Source organism: Rhipicephalus microplus, chromosome 9 (assembly GCF_043290135.1).
Source record: "Rhipicephalus microplus isolate Deutch F79 chromosome 9, USDA_Rmic, whole genome shotgun sequence".
Classification (NCBI taxonomy): Eukaryota; Metazoa; Arthropoda; class Arachnida; order Ixodida; family Ixodidae; genus Rhipicephalus; species Rhipicephalus microplus.
Genome location: NC_134708.1, coordinates 62,464,259 through 62,484,502, shown reverse-complemented (window position 1 = coordinate 62,484,502; position 20,244 = coordinate 62,464,259). Strand labels below are relative to the sequence as shown.

The 20,244-nt window shown below is 40.7% G+C and overlaps 1 protein-coding gene across 1 annotated transcript in view; it reads right to left on the bottom strand.

Annotated features, from left to right (window-relative positions):
- Window positions 1–19,062, bottom strand: part of LOC119163286 (uncharacterized) — a 78,516-nt gene extending 59,454 nt beyond the window's left edge. Inside the window, exon 1 of the mRNA XM_075873726.1 lies at window positions 18,809–19,062. Coding sequence (XP_075729841.1) covers window positions 18,809–18,849 — 41 coding nt within the window. The 5' untranslated portion in view covers window positions 18,850–19,062. The remainder of the gene's footprint in view (window positions 1–18,808) is intronic.
- Window positions 19,063–20,244: the final 1,182 nt, after the last annotated feature.

Sequence of the window (20,244 nt, the reverse complement as noted above, 5' to 3'; positions counted from 1 at the left end):
TTCCCTCTCTCTTTGTACATACTATGTCTAAAACATGAGAAGACCTCCAGTAAATGTGCCCGTATACAATATCGATGTAATTCTGGTACTATACCTAAATGACAAAGCTTATTTCATATACACCATTAAATTAGGCCATATTCCAGTAAAACACTTATTGCACTTTTTTTTCCCGTATAAAAATCCATGAAATGCTGCACAGTAACCAAACACCTTCACAGTTCAATGCACGAAACATAAGAAATGAAGTATGAGTGAACAAGGTCAATATGAAAAGAACTGCAAAATATTAAAAAGGAATACAACTCATAAAGAAGAGATAAAAATTATATCACACTTTTGGTGGAGAGAAATGCTCGCACACTTATGCAGACAGGAAAAAGTATAAGTTTTTTAGTGTACTTGCACAGTTTGCACGATTCCCAATATTGTCTCTAAACTACTTCAGAGACAGCATAATGATTGAATAAAACAAAAGTAAGCTATGCACCATATAATGCTCCAGACACTTACTCAAACAGACATATGAGCACAAATTCCACTTCATCGCATAACTATGCTGAAAGCTCGTTCGCTCAAATTTCACGGGACTGGACAAAACATCTGAATCGACCAAATGCCAAATTAACCAAGAACATAAAAAAAAACTAATATTTGTAAGATCAAAACATTTTCTATGTGTTCATCAATTTGTAAATACTCTATTTATTTTGCATAAGAGAAGCAAAAAAGCCTGATAGATGTTCTCCACAACACCCTTACCTACAGCCACAACCATTACCTGCACTATGTGCTCATGTATTTTCCACAAGTAAAATGGTTGATGGCTGGCACTTTGTGCTCAGCAATCGACAACGACTCAACGAGTTATTTTGGTTCAGGCCAAATATGACCAAATACAAGAGCTTCATGCCATTAAACAATGCAGAATCTGGCCTCGACCAACAAACATGTTCGATTTATCAAGTTCTTACTGTTCAGTAAGACAATGACAATTACATTTCTAAGACTGTCCTTATATACCAGAACGGTAAAACAACCTTGCATATATTACAAAACAGTGCGATCAACTCAATGGCCTAAGTGCATTTTAAGCATCACCGAAAGAAAAGGCAAAGGCAAATACGAATGATCGAATCAAGAACGATAATATATTTTATGAAAGAAGAAAATAAGAAAGGTTTAGGCAAGTTTAAATGGTTGTTGCTAAGTAAGTGGAACTGCAAAACAATAGGTTTATTTGTCCATATCAAAAATTGTGTTCACAAGAAAACACAACACACACAAACACATGCAACAATGATTGAGAGGGCAAAATGCATAATAAAGTAACATCAGGTTGCCACTACGAAATGCTTATATTCAACAGTGTAAAATCAAAGAGGCACTACCGAGTGTTGCCGTTGCTTCGATACAAATTAATTCTTTTCGGCACATGCGGATGTGTAAAGAAGTGAGAGAATAAATGCTTAACATCCACCATGGATTTACAAAACAGGCAATACTTCTTCACACTGATGAAACATAACCATCACAAAGAAATTCATTATACACTTCCTCCAAATTTCAATTTACAAACAGAGCCAGAACTGAATAGTGAATTTCACTTATTTCAATGAAGCCTATTCTATGGAGCAGTCCACGGACATGGACCACATTCACAAAATATTAAGCAACAATGTTACCATGAAATAATTATTATTTCCAAGAGGACACTGGAGCCATTCCTTTCTGACAATATCCAAAGCACGAGACTTGTTCATTTCTTCAAAAAGGCATGGACACATCTGCAAAAGTACACAACTAACTGCTAAAAAAAGCAGAAACACAGTACACTAAACATTAGCTGGGCTTCATCAAACCTTTTTTCTTATTATTGTAATTGAGTGAACCCTTTTCATTACCTAGTTGGTGCCTACTTATTTTTTGAAAAGACAACCTCTATACAGAGGGCAATACCAATTTGAGCACTTAAGTTTGGAAGAAAATGTAATATGAAATTGAACATTGAGGCAGTGAATTGTAGCAGCATATTAGATATAAAAGAAACAAATGCTTTGCGAATCGAACCAAAGAGCTATGTGTGTGTTCAACCATATTAGCACAAGATATCTCGATAGATTATATTAAACAGAGGCCTTGTAGCTAAATAAAGATGGTTGCATTACTGTTGATGCCAGGCAATCAAATGTGTAGACATTCTCTTTTAGACATTGCGGGACGTTTAGAATATGACTTTCTTGAGTCGTAGCAATAATGAAAGACAACACACACGTGAGACTTGAGCCAGCGAGTAAGTACAACTGCATGTTCTATGCGCTTGAATAGCAGTGTCTCTCTCTATTAAACAAATGAAATAAATTTTTAGTGTCATTATTGAGGTTTCCCAGCTCAATGAAGGAATGATCAGAATGAATCTATGAAAACAAAGGGCCGTGAAAAAATTGGGGTATCTGAAGCTTCACCTTTGAGAGTTGAACACGACAACAATATACCGTTTCTGGTGCGTACTTCAAACACTTAGTGTATGAAATCTTTTCAAACTTGCTGTGCACCCGCTAAATGGACTCAAGTGGGCTACGTCACAGCAGCACCAGCCCGATGTTTACTCGTTGCTTGCAATTTCTGCATTTCCTCGCCGACTTGGAGAATCTGAACTTCTGGGATGTCAAATGCTCTGTCTCTGATGCACATGGTTTTGCCCAGTCATTCCTGGCTCGGCATGTGGACGTCATGGACTGTCTGCCATGGGCACGTCATATCACTTCGATGTGGGACGACACCTGCGCATCACCCTTCGAGCTGCCGCAAGCCAGTGTTTACGGCAACCCGTTACTTTGTCGTTCCGTGAACTGGGAGCGCAAGGAAACACGCACGAAGCAAAGAGGCAAGCAGCAAGAGCGCTCGTGCTGTGTGCCTCGTTGCTTCATGTGTGTGTTTCCTTGCGCGCCCAGTTCGCTGAACAATCATTCAGAGTATTTTAGAGCATCCCATTGAAAACGCTAGTACGCTGTAGTGCAGCATTACCTTTTGCGTTTAACAATACATTGAAAATTACCTGCCCACAAATCGAATGCGTCCACAGGCTTGAAAAAGTATGTAGTGACCAAACACGACCTGTCATCCTAAAGGTTTCTACCAAGTGGGAAGAAGCCCTTCTTTTTAAAAATGCATTTAAACTGAAAGGCTCAAACGTGTTTATCACAGAAAATATTTTTGCAAATATTAGACACATACAGATGAAAATTTGAGAAGCTTGACTTTATTTTTGAAACAACGGCTCTGAGGTGACCTTAAGATACGATCATGCGTTCATTGACAACATAAGTTATAATTGAGATGACACCTCGTACTCCTTATCGAAAGTCTCATATTCCGCACCTGGCTCTCGATTTTGAGTACCGGCATCTTTGAATCCTGCCTTATCAACTGCATGATCTCAATGTAGCCTTCATGAAAACATCGCGGTCCTGAAAGTCAATGCTTGTAGGGTTGCTAAAAAGCTTTCAGATCTATTGTCTCTTGTCGCAACTAATACCTCTCATATCATTGGCATCATAGAGTCATGGCTTCACTGTAACATTTACGATTTTGAGTTCACTCCACCCCGTTTCATTGTCGTACTTAAGGACAGAACACAAGGCATCGGCGGCGGCGTTGCACAACTTATCCGGTCACATATCCTGTTCTCAGTGCTGCCCTTGCCTGCTGAAACAGAACCCATCTGATGCAAGGTCTACGTAAAAAATCGGTGTACTGTAGTTAGCATTGTGTATCGCCCACCCAGATCATCCCTTGAAGTTTTTCAAGTTCTTGCCAATTTTATGTGCAATGTAAATATCACTTCAACAAGACTTATCTGTATGAACGATTTTAACGCTCTTGACATCGATTGTCCTTCTCTGACTGTAACGGGTCATGATGCTACAATATGCCATGAATTATTAAATATTTCTCGATCCTTCAGGCTTACTCAAGTCATCTCATGTCCAACTAGGCTACTTTTTATCCTAGACCTAGTTTCCTTAGGTACAGATCTAGCTGACAGCAACTTCTCTTGCAAAATAGTTGAGGGATTCTCGGATGATAAAGTCAGCTTGTTAACACTTTGCTATCCCATGTCCAAATCACCTTATACATTCACCAGCTTCCCCGATTTCACTCGTGCTGAAAACACTTTCACAACTGCTATTTTAGCTCCTTAGTTTGATACATGTTCTGTGCTTTCTGACAGTCAGGACATATATCTTGTCTTGTTAATTACTTTGAAGGTCTTGAGGCGTGTATCTATTGATTTTTGCCAACTAGGACAAAGAAAAACAATGCTGATCTTCCTTGGATTACTTGAATTACTCGTGACCTCTTGCATTTATCTCCTAATCTCTGTCGACTTAGGTGCTCCCGAAGATCTAATTATCCCATTGCCCTAAACATGTTTAAGAGTGATAAGTATCAACACAACTCAATGATGAAAACAGTGAAAGATTTATTTTGTCGCGTTTTGTTACATTATCTGTTGAAGACTAATCCACGAAACGAATTACATCATCGTTGCGTTTGTTACATTCTCTGTTGAAGACTAATCCACGCAAACTTCGATGCTGCGTCACCTCCTCCTTTCGAATTAGATAATGACGTCATAACTGACCCACCAGCTATATTTAATGCTTTCAATACCTATTTCCAGTCTGCATTTGTTTCTAACAACAACACCATTCTTCGTGAGGTATTCCTCATTCTGAACAAATCAGTGATATTGAAATAACAAATTAACGTATTCTTAGCTTTATCTGAAAACTGGAAGTAAAGAAATGCATCGGCCCGGACGAGAAGCACAATGCATTCTTAGTTCGCTACTCTCTATGGTCATCCAAATATTTACTAATCATATTGAATAAATCCTTATTTTCTAGCACTGTTCTCTCTTCATGGAAAATGGCTCCGTCTCTTTAAATCTGGCGATAAGGAGTCTCTATTAAATTATAGACCAATATCATTTACTTCTTAATCATGTAAAATGTTACTATATATCACTCAAACATATTACACTCTTCTTGGAATCAAACAGATTACTATCTCACAGACAACATGGTTTTGGACGTGGTTTCAGCACAACAACACAATTAGTTTAATTCACACACGATATTTTGCTTAGCCTTGATCATGGCGACCATGTTGATGCTATATTCGTTCTTTGACACAGTTTTACATTCTAGACTCCTTGCTAAACACGTCATATTAAACAATGCTCAATTCGTTAAGTGTCCATTTAGCTTTTTGTCACCTCGCTTTCAGTTCGTTTCTTAAAGTGAACCAACTCTGCTGTTATTAATTTAAGATCGGGTGTGCCACAAGAGTCTGCTCTTGGGCCTTTAGCTTTTGCGTGATCTGCCATGGGATCTGCCGAATTTTTTATTGCATGTATATCCATTTTTCGGTCATGCACAAGATCACGCAACAGGACCAGCAGGGTTGCAAAGGATTCAGAGAGTGATTACCAGTTATGTTAATGAGCTTTTCATGCTGAAAGAATCCATCAGCACACATATTGCTAAAAGAACTTATAGGAGTGATGACCAACACCTGCAGGGTTGTAGATGATCCACTGATACCTAAGCTTTATACACGGTCCAACATATGAACTGCTATTTTTGAGACTGAATGACACAGTGAACTATGAGTGCCATCGTTCAGCGGGCTCAGAATACACGGCGAAGTCTATCATCATCATCAGGTTTGGCTCTAAGCGCCACATGTGCAGCAACTCGCTGAGAGATTCCCATGGAATCAACTTACACCATTTGTCAGAACTCCCAGAACATTGAGTAAGTTTGCATCCTCCCTTTTGGTATATCCGGGTGAATGCTCCAAAATTCATAGTGACTCGTGAACTCAGCATTTGCTATTAAAAGCTAGAGAAGTGACATGCATCACTATTTATGAGAGCCATAAATGTGCTGAAGGATTACAGAATCACTATGATTTTGACAACACAACTTTCAGCCATAGTAGACTTCTTTGTGACTGACCAGTGCTGTGCACGAAAAATGTTTCCACATCTGCTTGGAATTAGGTGGTCACAATATTAAAGGTGCTCATTAAACTGTTCTCTTTAACAGTGTACTGTACTGTAGAATGGTGCAAAAAGGGGAGGGAGAAGGTTATAATTTTCATGAACTGGAGCTCTTCGACTGAAAACCTGTAATTCCTAAGCTAACTAACATAAATTAAACGAAAACTGAGTCAAAGTATGCTGCAGAAAACAAATAAGAAAAGCCTATTCAAAAGATAACTTTAATATTGTAACACAGACGCAGGAGTGAGGTTTAAAATTTCTGCCAGCATAACAACCAATTTTAGACATGGATGGCATTCTTCTAAGATATTTCTAGGTAAATTGTGCGAAAATGAATACTCCTTTTCTAAGGATAACAAAAAAGAAGTACTTTGAGCCACTCTGCACAAAACTACACTAATGATGATGAATGAATGCTAGAGAAGTGCAATCTGTATAACATGCAGTAGGATGAATGAAGTTGACAAATGTGAAGTGACATGCAACACATGAACTAATATCTGCGGTTTCACATCCCGAAACCCACGATGTTTGATAGAAACGCACGCTAGCAATGCTGTCACGGAAAATTGGGCAATCACGCGCTCATGTGACAACCCAAGAGCAGGCATGTGTGCCGCACCGTAAGTTGACCATCAGCAGCACATGATAGCCTCCGAGATTATATGCATGACCCTCTGAGACATTATAACCCCTTCATGTGCATTCACGTTTAAATTACCCATGGCTTTCCGTAACGTTTCTTTTCCCAACCATTGCTATACTGTGTTTAAATGCACCTGCCACATCATCCAAGCCACATCTTCACATGAGACATCCTGAGAAAGGTGCACTAGACAGAGACAGGACTTGGTCAAGGAGCCAGGCCCGAAGACGTCAACATGCACGACTGTTTGAGGAACGCACTCATGTAAAATCTCCCGTTCGCACGGGAGGCTATCGACCCTTCTCGATTGTGGGGGCACGATTGGAAGTAGCAATGTATTGCACTAAATCTGATGGCTGGGCGAGTTTGTGTGTATCCACATACGTCCCCAACACCACTGCAACTATTACGACATTCTGCAAAATTTTGAAGGCTCTCAAGTGACAAACTAATTTTTTCTCCGTAAGATTCGAGCAATTGACTGTTTTCAATGCAAGAAATGGGCAAATCCGAGCTGTATTCACAATAACGCATTTCTTTCTAGGCCCCACAGTATAGCAAACTCCATTCCTAAGGCACTTGAAGAAAAAATGAAAAGTAAGAATACAACAAATAATATTTATAGCACAAAGTGAACTAAATCAGCACAAAGGTGAATTCAAAACAAAAAGATGCATAGGTGATTCAAGTGATAAATTAAAAGTGAATCAGATGTGAACCCTTCACGTACAAAGCTTTAACAATGAAAACCAATAGTCATATTCAGAGGTGGGAGAGAGAACACTGCGGTTAGCTATGATTGTCAGAAGAAATTACGGTTGTCTTATTAACAGGATAGCATTTTGCATATGCAATAGTCAGCATTAGATGAATGTATGCTCTGTAAGCGCTTTCTGCATTCCTTTTTGCGACAGAATTATCTATAACAGGGGTACAACAGCGAAAACAAAATTTGGTGCAATGTTTGGAGCAGCAAAATATTAATTTCGGAAGAGTAAAATCGAAATTTGAAGCAGGTTACGGGAAAAAAACGAAATTTTTATAATGAAAGATCGAATTTGGAGCACTGTAAAAAAGAATGCTAACATTTAGAAACAAAATATATGTACAACACATTCAACCCATCTAAATAGTGCTGCAGAGCGAACATGAGAACTGCTATTTCAATTAAAGTAGTATTCTGAATTACCTCACTGAACAAACAATGATGAAGTTCACGCTAATATGTGCCACAACTGCTGAATCCTTTGACAGACTCTGCGAATGCAATTGTGGCTCTGCCAAGCTGGCGACCTTAAAATTCGGGAGATTTGTAAAACCAAGGAGTAAGGGTGGCAAAAAAAAAGAAAAGAAAAAAACTGACACACAATATGTCATTGGCTGCTCCAAATGATTGCCAGTGACTTTTTTATACGTCAGCAATCATACTAGTACTCAATTATGCGGCACATACACACATCGGTATTGAATAAAATGTGCTGTGTCCCATGACTAGCGCCAACAGCCACTTCCAAATCATGTACACTTTTCAGCGGGGCACTGGTGTACTGCAGCCGAGTTGCCTTATAAACCAACCTGTGCTGGTTAGAACAAGGCCAAGCATATGTCGAAGTGCTAACCCCCCTTACTCACCCGATTGTTTTTTTTCTTCCATGACAGAGACAACTTCTCGGTTCGCTTGCAAGGTGCATTCAAGGAGATAAAGTAACAACGAGGCGCGCCTGTTGGCCTGGCGCTGGGTATCTATCGCCGCAACGATGCAACTTCAAGCCAGAAAATTGTGTGAAGTGCCACTGCTATGGAAACCAACACAGTGCAACAACGATGTTTGCAGTTTGTCGACCTCGTTCGCATGCGAAAAATGTGACATACGTTCCTAACATGCCATAACCGCGTTTGCCAACTAGGAAATTCATATTTTCCATGTAGCGCTGGTGGCTACAGCAATGCATTTTTTTTTTCTCAGAAGTTCAGTCGTCACGCCTATAGGTATCTGCTGTGGTCAGCGGACCACAGCAGATACCTGCACACGGGACCGATGGGCGTGCGTTGTTGTTACTTCATCTTATTTTTTAACTGGTCAATCCAGCTTGCGAGTGTCCTCATTTAATGAGTATCTAAATTACAACGTGGTTTAAGGTTGAGGTCTGCACGCTTAGTTTGATTTCTCGCTGAAATTAGCAGGCCTGAGATAATTTTGAGGCTGGTCGGGCATTTTAGCGGGTGGCGCGATTTCAGCAAATTTCATGGTTTTTGCGGAGCTTGGTGCAAGAATGGGGAATGGTATCAAATTGGTGCGATTGGCCCAATTGGTGCAGCTGTTGAACCCCTGCTTAAAATGCAGCCCAGACAAAAAATATTCCATAAAAACTCAACCCATGAAATATATGGAACAAAATTCGATTGGACGAAGCTACCATGAAACTTGAAAAAAATTTTTTGAATTCAATGAGGTAATTTTGACATCACGGTTCTGGCTGATCACAAGTGGGTAAATATATTTCAGCTGTTTTTGGCTCACATAAGTTCAGTGAACACAAAATAGGTGGAGCGATCTTGTGCGAATATGAACACACTGAGATTGTTGCTCCGAGTAGATATGGTTGAGCCCATGCAGTACTGGAAGAAATGATTGCTTAGGTGAATACAAAGGTGTCTTTTCACGTTTCTCCTGTCCTTGATCATGTCGGTGCACTGCCAGCAGGAATGCAGTCCACCTTGTACGGACATGAGCAAATGGCGCTGCACACGGGACGCCAAATGCAAAGAACCTGCAAAGAAACGAGGAAAACAGAATGGTAATGCAAACCATACGCCACATGCTGCATGAAACAGGACTAGAGTACCAAGCAATCAAGAAGTGTTGCTGCGTACGTAAGCAACATTCTGGGCAACATTTGCCGATAAAAACATGTTGCTGAAGTGCTAGCAGTGCAACAATCGAAAACATGTGTCACCCAAGCTGCCATCTTTCAGTGCATAAGTACTACACTTAGTCAATGCAGCTGCCTGCTGCCACTACGTAGACATCCGACTTGAATGATATAGACACTATAGTTAAACGGTAACAAATAAGACATCTGCTTGTTACAACAGACTGTAAAGCTTTCAACAAATTATTGGAGTTAGTTAATAAAATTATATGTACAATGCCAAGCAGCAAAAGCTTCATTTGATATTGCTACTTATTAAGCATGTGAAATAGTACTACTGCTTGATAGTATTACTTCCTTTTAATGGCTAGAGTAGCATTGCCATTTTATGTGGTGAAAAGCAAATGCACATTTTTATGCATAAAACAATGAATTGTTGCTTTGTACACATTAGCATACTTCATGTATTTGACAATAATTTTAAATAATTTGAGTGAAAGCATGAAGATATAGTGGAATATCAGAAGTAAATTATTCACTACAATGTTTCAGCACCCTACATGACGACACACATGTACACATTACACATTATCGGCTTGCATAACTGGTTATCCTGAACACATACAACGGCTACACATTGAGGGAACATTTAGAAGGCCCGCTTGGAATCTTTAAATAATTGAAACTCTTTCATTGTCGAACTAAACAATGCCCACACCAGCTTAAGAAGAAATGCCCCGCCCCGAGACCTAAAATGCAAGTTTTTTTTTTTAATTTCAAAATTACTTATTTTTCATTTTGAATAACTTTCTTTTAAAAGTTTCGTTTCTCTACTTTCACGACAAAAAAAAAAAAAAAAACTGGTGATTATCACTAAAATAGAAGGAGGGTAAAGTCACTTTCAAATAGTACAAGGTGACTACTGAAACAAAAAAGAGCTCGTTGTCTAGAGCCCCCTTAATATTGTCACCTGTGTGCTTGCCAGTTCGTTTTTGCATAAGGAGTTCACTGAAAACACATGCTCAAAATAACCATAATTGACAAGCTCTTATGATGGAACAAATCACATTAAAAACATACCTTTTCCACATAGATGACTTTCCACTTACACCTTTAAAATGCGTTTTTCTTGAGGTCCATGTTAGGTCAACTTCTTTAACTTGGACATAATATTTTTAGTCCTTCTGGTAGCCCAATCGGAATGAAAATTTGCCACCTACATATTCCTAAACATGTGAAGGGTGCAAGACTTTCCTTTAAAACTTGATATCCCCTGTATAATTATTATGAACCAAAAGTAAGCAATTATGATGGTTTGTGATTATATTCAAAGGTGATCAATAGTAATTTGATTTTTTAAACTATCACAGCTTCAATAGTGGCCCACTCTTTAAAGAATCCTTCGCAGCTATTCCGGCGAAGCACGCAAATCTCTAACCTATCAGAATGATGTTGCCCGACTTCAGCCTAAAACGGTTCTCTTCAATGTGTTAAAAAAATTGATTGTAGTGCATCCACGTGAAGAAACAAAAAAAAGGTCATGTAGCTTATTCTTTGTCAGATGACTGCAAACTGTTGGCACTGACGCTATTGCAGGTTCAGTTTCATTCGAGACTTGGATACACATGAAGTCTTGAGTGAAATCAGCATGAGCTGTGACTTTAAGAATACATAGTGTTCATGTGATGTCACTTATGCCGTTGTCGCCCTCTCCCACCATGCCTGGGTACGTATGGCAGTTCACGTGCTGCAGCGCGTTTTGTGGGAGGCTAGTTATCTGTTGCTGTGTACAATGTTGAAAGGAAGCATTGTGGCTTTTTTGTTGTTGTATTTTAACGAGCTCATCGGATCAGGAAGGCCTCGTTTGTTCACTCGATACAAGATCATAAAATCAAGATGTGCGACACGTATACCAGCCCCCGCATACACCGGCTGCCCGCCACGACCTATGAGGGCCCATTATCGCGCTTTTACTACAAACACCACAAATTGCGTGGCCCAAGAACAAGTGAAAGCCCAAAGTCTCTCGAGCCACACTTTTAATAGCGGATGAGCGAAGCGCAGCAGCTCTTATCAAAAATGAGTCCTGCAAAGCTAGGCAAGCTTACAAGAGATATAATATTAATAATAAAATATTGCTGCGGCCCACGCCACCAAAGTAGCAGCATACCTTCCCCCCCCACCCCCAGGTATTTTAAAAAGTGCTGATGTTGAGCCTCTTTGATTGAAATTTGTGGAAACAGCCAAGGAAAACATTATGCGAGACAGATAGAAACTTCGCGTGGTGCATGCCACGGTAATGCCAGTCATCACTTTTTTTTTTCGCGTATGTTTTGACACCTTTTTCACCTGGTATTTAACCTTTTTTTTTTGTACGCTAATGTACAGTGGAGACCCTGAAAATGATGGAGACCGTGTTAGGGAATTAATTGACTAATTTTCGAAAATCCTGACCCCCCTACTCGAACCGATTGGCTATACTTCAATATGAACAAATATTGTTTCGCATCATTTTTCACAGTTTGCTTCAATGCAATACCTGAATATCCGTGATCACCATCACGATTTTGACCGTCTCCCTGACACGCTGATTGTGCACGCAGTGGTCGCGGACAAGTTTGTATGTACAGTATCTTGGTAAGCTATCTCTGTTTGCAAGTAAGTGCTCGGCTATGGCACTTACCAGGAATGAAGTTACACCTGAAGACGCAAATATCACCGAGTTTCTTCAAGTAGTTTTTTGTTAATCCGCGTCCGCCAAACACGCCGGTACTTTTCGGAAAATCGCAAAGTGCGTTCTCAACTTTGAGTAATAAATAACTTTCGGCGAAGAAACACACCGAAGCTCTGCTCTCTCTTCAGGAACTACTAAATAAATTTGCCTCACTAGCAGCCCTCAAACTTGCATCGTGAGGCAAAACTAAATAGGTGCAAGCTTGAGGAGACAACATGGTAGCGGTAGGCGACAAAGTCGGCAGGTGCCCGGGCATGTCGGTGGCTTGGGGTCAGTGACGAAGACCTTACGACGATAATCTCTTGGTTAAAAATTAAAAATGAGCCAATTTCTGTCACCATTGACCAGGCACCGAAACCATTTCGGAAGTGACGAACGGGCATTGCGTGGCGCACGTGCACACTATGTATAAAGAAGGAAAGTCAAAAAACATTGTCTGGGGTTTCAAATTGTACTATGCAAAAAATTCTTTTATTTCTCCGAAAATTATTTATTCAATCATTTTGAATAGCTTACAAAAGTTATGTATTAGAACTTAAATGCCTTTTTTTACTGTGAATGAACAAAAGAATGAGAATTTTAGAGACTTGTTTTTTTTACCCAGTATTAATGAGAATAGGCAATTATTGTCTGTTCATATTCACATTGTATCTAACAAAAAACAATCCCTTAAAATTTACCTCATTTCTTCAATTCAAAGCGAGGGTCTCGTTTTGGCAGATTTGATGCCTTCAGGTAGCATGCCTTCAGAATTATTGGTCAGCTGCCAGCTCATAAAAAAGATCATATGCTATAAAGCACTAGGAAGCAGAAAAAGTGTGTACCACACTCACCATTATGGCTGCAATTGGTGCTAACACTCCCCAGGTTAAATGCACAGATATGCGCAATGACGAGTGCGGGGTGATGGCTGTACTCTAGCTCAATTCGTAGGACTTATGACACTAAATCTGATAGTTGAAGGTCTGCTTTCTGCTGGCAAGTAATCTTTAAGCCCACTTTACTTTCTCTACATTTATACCACAATTACTACAAATCATGTCATATAGTTTACTTGGCCTTATCATCTGTCGATCGACAGTTGAGGCTTCTAAAAGCATGTCAACCAGACATTAGAGCGCAGCATGTGACCTGGAATTTACAATTACACCTGGAGGGCTTCTAGCAATCACTCGCTCTTCTCTCAACAAAAATGCCGTAAGCCCGAATCCCTCGACCATTGCATGACTTGAGTATTACGAGCTTAATAGTTACAACAGCTGCTGCGAGAGGCAACCCATGCACTCGCTTGCGATTTCACTAAATGTAAAACCCAAGATCGAACAACAAATACAAAGAAAAACGCTTGAGCTTCGCCTGCAAGAATAAAACGCAGTAACGTGATTAGGCCGCATGCTCAATTCCTCCTCAACTGTTACCCTAGCTTTGCTTCTTGGTGCATGCCTCAACCATGCTGCAAGGAAACGAACAACTGTGCACACAAAATTGGCCGTTTCAAACTATCTTCGAATGCATACTGCAAGTACAGCAGAGTGCCCGATACGCCACAATTATTCACTTCGCAAATCAGATAAGTGCACACTACACATTTGTAAGGCAACGTGCGAACCAACGCAGTTTATCCTTATGTTGATACTTTTGCAGCTGATGCCTAAATAAGACTGAATGCTTTTTAATATGTGGTCTTTGTAAACACCCTATCTTTTTCACTTTCTGAACCTGAGAGCGACCCCATGCGTCTGCCAACTAACATTACACACGTGAAGAAGACTCCTCCCACTACGTTACATTCACACAGTGTTTTTTTTCCCCACGAAGTTGCAAGCCCGGCTCTGTGGTAGAACGCCTGCTTGCTGTGCAGGTCGCCTGGGTTCAATTCTCGATCAAACCAAAGTGTTTTATCACTTATTTCTTTGCATCCTTCTCTATTTATCAGTCATGAACAATCCGATATTTGTGCAGCCTGTCTGCAGAAACTGTGGCTTCTTAAAAGAAAACTTCGGAAAGAACCCAGTGGCATAAAACGCATATCCTGCAACGCCTGTGTGAGGTCTAAATTGGAGTACGCAACAATTGTGTGGGATCTGCGCTATCAAAAAGATGTTTTGCAACTAGAAAACGTTCAGTTAAAGCCGTGAAATTTACATTTGGCATATATAAAAGCCTGCATTCCCCTATAAAATTAATGAAGTTCAGTAACATTACGGCGCTGGAAGCTTGGAGAAATGTTAACCGCCTTTCATTCCATCATAGCTGGTTTGCAGGTACAATCAATTTAACTTTCCCATCATCTGCTGAGCGTCTTAGTACAAGAACAATGCAGCCCTATCACAAATATTCGTTGGCACCAAGCTTCACTCGCACAAAAGCGGGGAGTCATGTCGGGACATGAAAACAGCAGAAAAGGCGGCGAAGCCCGCACAAAAGCGGCGGGCTAGCCTCAATTCGCACAAGCAGTAGATTCTACAGGTAATAATAAGCTTCTTTGATGAACTAATAAAAGTGCAACAATCCTCTTTTCGTGCCCGCTTTCTGTCGCGCCTTTATTAGTTGTTGATGGAAGCACAACGACTTGTCCAATAAACTGCTCTGATACGAAGCATTCCTTCAATAAAGCTGTACGAAAAATTGCTTGGATTATTGCTGCAGGGCCCTTTTCATGATTGGTGAACAAATTACATGGAAATTTGTTGAGTTGCACATTGAAGCAACTCACAGAGGATCAGTGCTTATAAGGAACAAATACGTTATGGTATCCGAGGTAATGTTAGCCAATGTTTTGCTCTCATATGTTACATTGGTATCCAATGTAACCTGTGAAAGCACCATTACAGTGAACTTGTGACCTTCGGAGCATAAGCAAAGCACCTCAACTGCTCCACCACTGAGGCGAACACAATATTATGAAAGACAACAAGAAATAGGGACAAGGTTGGTTTATAAATTTAGCCTCAAATGAAGACCCTCAGGCACAATGGCAACTACCACGGTAGCTTCATCACGAGCGCGCACTCGATATAGTACAGATGGCTATGCCATTTGTGGTTTACCTGCATTACGCCAAGCTACGAAAGCATACGAAAGCAAGCAACAGCATATGGCATCCCAGGTCCCTGAAGTGCTCTGCACACACAGGAGAATAAAAACAGCAAGAACGGCAATAATTTGCCAAGACAGAATTGTTAATACTGGCTTTCATATTCTTTCAAATTACTAACAATATTAATATCTGGGGTTCAATGCAAAATGCTAGTCAACATAAGACATATTACTGATTAACCCGAGCACATATCACTAGACGGCGGCACTGAAATGTGGAGCTCACAAAAACTCACTCAAGAATTGTATTTTGTAAACTCACTCGGACTCACTAAATGTTACCTCAGCCGGGCTGACTTGGACTCAAGCTTGCCAAAGTATCATTCACCTAGACTCACTCAAACTTGGACTCGCAGCTCAGAGTCTAATTGATGTTTGATATGCGGGGTTTAACGTCCCAAAACCACCATATGTTTATGAGAGACGCCGTAGTGGAGGGCTCCGGAAATTTCGACCAACTGGGGTTCTTTAACGTGCACTCAAATCTGAGCACACAACCTACAACATTTCCGCCTCCATCGGAAATGCAGCCGCCGCAGCCGGGATTTGAACCCGCGACCTGCGGGTCAGCAGCCGAGTACCTTAGCCACTAGACTACCGCGGCAGGGCGCAGCTCAGAGTATGGGTCAGTCTAAATAAGCTGATCCATAAGGGGGTTTGCTGACCTATGAATGTGGCCACCAAAATTTTGGAAAGATGCCTAGTTCTAGTAAGCATTTGTTAAAATAAAAGCATGCCAGCATTTAGGTGACTCAACTTGTCTGTGAAGTGCCATTTGCTGCTTGTGAACCACAAAACGAGAATATCTGTCTTCACTAAGGCAACTCCAAAGTTATAATTAACAAGGAAGTATAATTATGCCAAATGATAAGCTAGGAGGCTGTCCAAGGTACACTGTTCTTCACCCAGAGTTGCATTAGCAATGAAGACAAAGTTCAAGTAAGCATTCAAGTAAATTCAACAACATATAGGCATTGCAGGTACCAAAATGGTGCAGATATATATATTTCAAAGGGGCACTGCTAAACTTTTTGAGCCCGGTCAAAAAATGCTGCTGACAGCCGAATACTGTAGCGCTAGTGTGGCCAGGCATTCACGATTCATTCTAGAACTTTGGTAATAATCCCTCACTCTTCTTTCTAGAAATGATTCTACATACCCAACACTGCGGCAGATTACCGGGCCGCCGCTGGATTCTGCAACGTGCCCGAGCACACAATCGCTCTGAAAGTAAGTAAGCAACATGTTCAAAGAAAAAAAAAAAGTGCTCAAGGTCAAGATGCATGCTGATCGAGGGATACATCTTGATGCCCCTGTGCCATTCCTTTTCTTGGTGTACTTTTCAACACACTTGTAGTACAAGAGGAGAGGGAAAACACTTGAAGCAAGCAAAAAATCGTCGTAACCCCTTTCATGCTTGCCTGATTAAAAAATTCTTGCTACATGTGACACGTGAAGCAGCAAGCGCTAATAATAAGGCTATTTCATCATGGCTCAGAAAGGTGTTGCAGGACTCCTCTAACCCTTTCACAGTCATTGACGTACTGCTACGCTATCGTATTTCCTCCCACGTAGTGCCAGAGCCGTACCCACATGCTGCACTCTACAGAGCTAGAATTAATATTAGAATAATATCCAGAGTTTTACATCGTAAAACTAGAATGTGAATATGGGGAATGTCATGGTTCATGAAGCTGCATAGCACTTCGTGCTCCCTTTCTTAACCCTTTCGCCACCTTGCCTGTCATCGCAGAACTCATTTGCATTACTTGTGCGCATGCGCTTTGAGTTGCCGATGAATTCCTCCTTGCGCTGCCAACTGCTAGCTTCCCGGATAGCTCAATTGGTAGAGCAACAGACCCGGTAAGGCGTTGGTCCCGGGTTTGATCCTGGAACCAGGACGAATTTTTCAGCCACTAAGAAGCTTTTTTTCCTGTGAAATCCGTATCAATTTCCTTGTGGCTTGATGCCACAAGCGGGTCTCCACAGAACTTATTTGCGTTAAATGTAGCTTTGTGCTTAACCCTGAGTGGCTTGGCTGAAATCTGTGACGCTTATTTGAACAAAAAGGTAAGAAAAGCGTCTATATATAGAAGTAGTCATTTGTGATTAGAAACTAGAGAGTCATTTCGTGAATGAGCACTCTGGGCTAACCCACGTATTCTGTGATCCCCAGCCAAGTAACCAAAAACTAAGGAAGCCATGCTCCACCACATTTTCAATCTCTGCATGCCACCACACCCCTAAAGAAGTCAAACCTGACTAGTTGCTCATGTGACGTGCTGAGAGCTAAGTCTGAGGAGTTTAAAAGTGCGCCAAAGCTTGCACAGAAAAAAACTGTGTAAAATGGTACGCCGTGTTCGGTAGTACTATGCACGTTTAATGCATTATAACAATCCACCCAATGTGCAGAGCACCTAATCTGTTAGTGATCTGTACGACTCGAACAAATGCCACAATGCTTTTGTAAAGAATTGTCAAAACAGTTTCAGGTATTCATATGAGTAGCACAGGTGGCATTACCTTTGCAGGCAAGCAACAAGTCTACAATATAGCAAAAAAAATTTTCGCATTAGGCGATCACTTAAACATTGTTTACTCTGAGCCAGCAAACGCACACGTTAAAATTGCACAGTCACTGTTGAAGGTACCAGTACTGATATATTAAAAAAAACGTCGAAAAACTTTGCTGCAACATCAGCCTTGACAAAAAATCGTTGATTTATTAAATCGCGTACTGACTGAACTGTTCGAGGAATGCAAATGGCGCGTGCTTTACTTGCATATGTTACCACAGTTTTTAATGCATTATACGGCATATCGTAGCGTTATGACTATCGAGTTATAATTATTCTAGGCAAGACCAACAATGGGGTTCACTGGCAATGCAGGACTTGGATACTAGTCACAACGTTAAAACGGTCCGCATAAAAATAACCAAGGAGACACACGCTGCCGTTCAACCGGGATCATGAATACACACAAAAATTATAACTCGAGAATAAAGCCAACAAAAGTAGAAATGCTGGATGTAGCTCTAAGGCACACGGCGACTCATTCCGAGAAGTGCCCCTGGTTATTTTGACCTAGTGCCTTCTTATCTGTACATTCGGTATTCAAAACATATTCCACTGTTTACAAGAGTCAAAAGTTAGGGCTGCAATTAAATACTTTCCTACAGTGCGATTACATACTACATTTTCCGCCCACATTTCTCGGGGCTCGAAACACGAAACTATTCAAGCACACTCCAAAGAACCGCTGAGTTTGTTAAAGAAAGCAATAAGGGCAAGATTCTGTTTGCCGAAATAGGCAACATGCATCAGTTTGTTTGGAATCTTGACAAAAAATAATAATAGAGATGCCAGTACATCGATCACCTGCGAATGTCAGCTGCTTGACGGTAAAGCACTACACACATTTAGTCGTGCTTCTGCTGTCCATTGTGTGCGTTTGACGTTCCACGTTGGTACCATCGATACCAAGAATCCACTCGTCACTGACACCACAGATGACCCCGTTTTCAAGTATGTTTGGCGAACTGTATGAATCTCCGCAACGTTAAAGCCACGTTGGCGCTACAATAACGGCGAACAAAACTATTCAGACGAGTCTACAACATGAACGTGGCGCGTCCGTCCACTACATCCACCACATGGAATTGGAAACAAGAAATGAAAAGAAAAAAAAAAAAACGCGGATTGTGCGCCGTCTCATGGCAGGCTGTTCCCAGCACAATTAGGTTCGGTTTCGAATTCAACTTAGAAGCACACACAATTTTCTGATGCAGTTTTTTTTTTTTCAAAAACCAATAGACCTCTTTATTTATTGGGCGTATTCGACAAGCTACTGGTAGTATACGTTATGCGGCAAAATTGCTTGCTATGAATTAAATGTCATTTCTTTGAAAATTTATCTTTTTCGTTTTGAGCACTAAACGTTCCGCGAAGTGTGCTCACGTAATTCTGCCTGAACTAAGCACGCATTCTGACGAGTGCACCGCGCTTAGAGTAGAGCATGCTAATAAAAAAAAATACTGCTTCGAACTGATTTGCCAGGTTTTGCCTCGTTTTCGTAAGCGTCGGAGGATTCCGTACGTTTGCGAGAGTTGCCGCTAATTACTCTTTGCGTTTAGTGCGAAGTTCTGACTCGTTACTTTCTCGCTCAGCTTGAAAGTGAAATACATAGAGTTTCCTAAATATACAGCAAACACTACGGTGCAGCGTGTCTTCCAGCGTGCTCATTGCGGCTGGTTTCGGTTTCACCTCGTTTGGGGCCATGAACTTTGGCGATTATCTTCTCGAATAAAGTGCGTTTTCCGAGATCGTTAAGGTGTGGGTGTATCAAAATATGGCGTTCTAAAACCTTTTCAATCCACATAACAACAAGTAATCAAAGTTATAAAAGCGTTTTTGTTTATAGCTCAATAGAACGTAGACTTATAGGCGCGCCAAAGTTTTTCCGCCTCGGCGTAATTCATTTGCGAGGACAACAGCGACCTCACTGTCATAAAAGTTTTAAGAAATTATCTGTATTATCTGCAACACAGTAAACATACAGCCACTGTTTGTGTGCGTGCGTGTGTGGCAATAGTCAAACTTCATTCAAGCTGAACCCGATGGGACAACAAAACCTTCATAAAATCGTTCTTATTGAACGTTGTCAGCTGGTGGACAACGCATCCTGTAAAGAAGCTTCAATGAATGTTTCATCATCCCTTCCATGCAAATATATATCTATATATATCCGAAGAAGGCTGGGGATTTAGCTTTTTCCGGAGTATGTAAATGAAATTGTGGAAGAACGCATGTATATA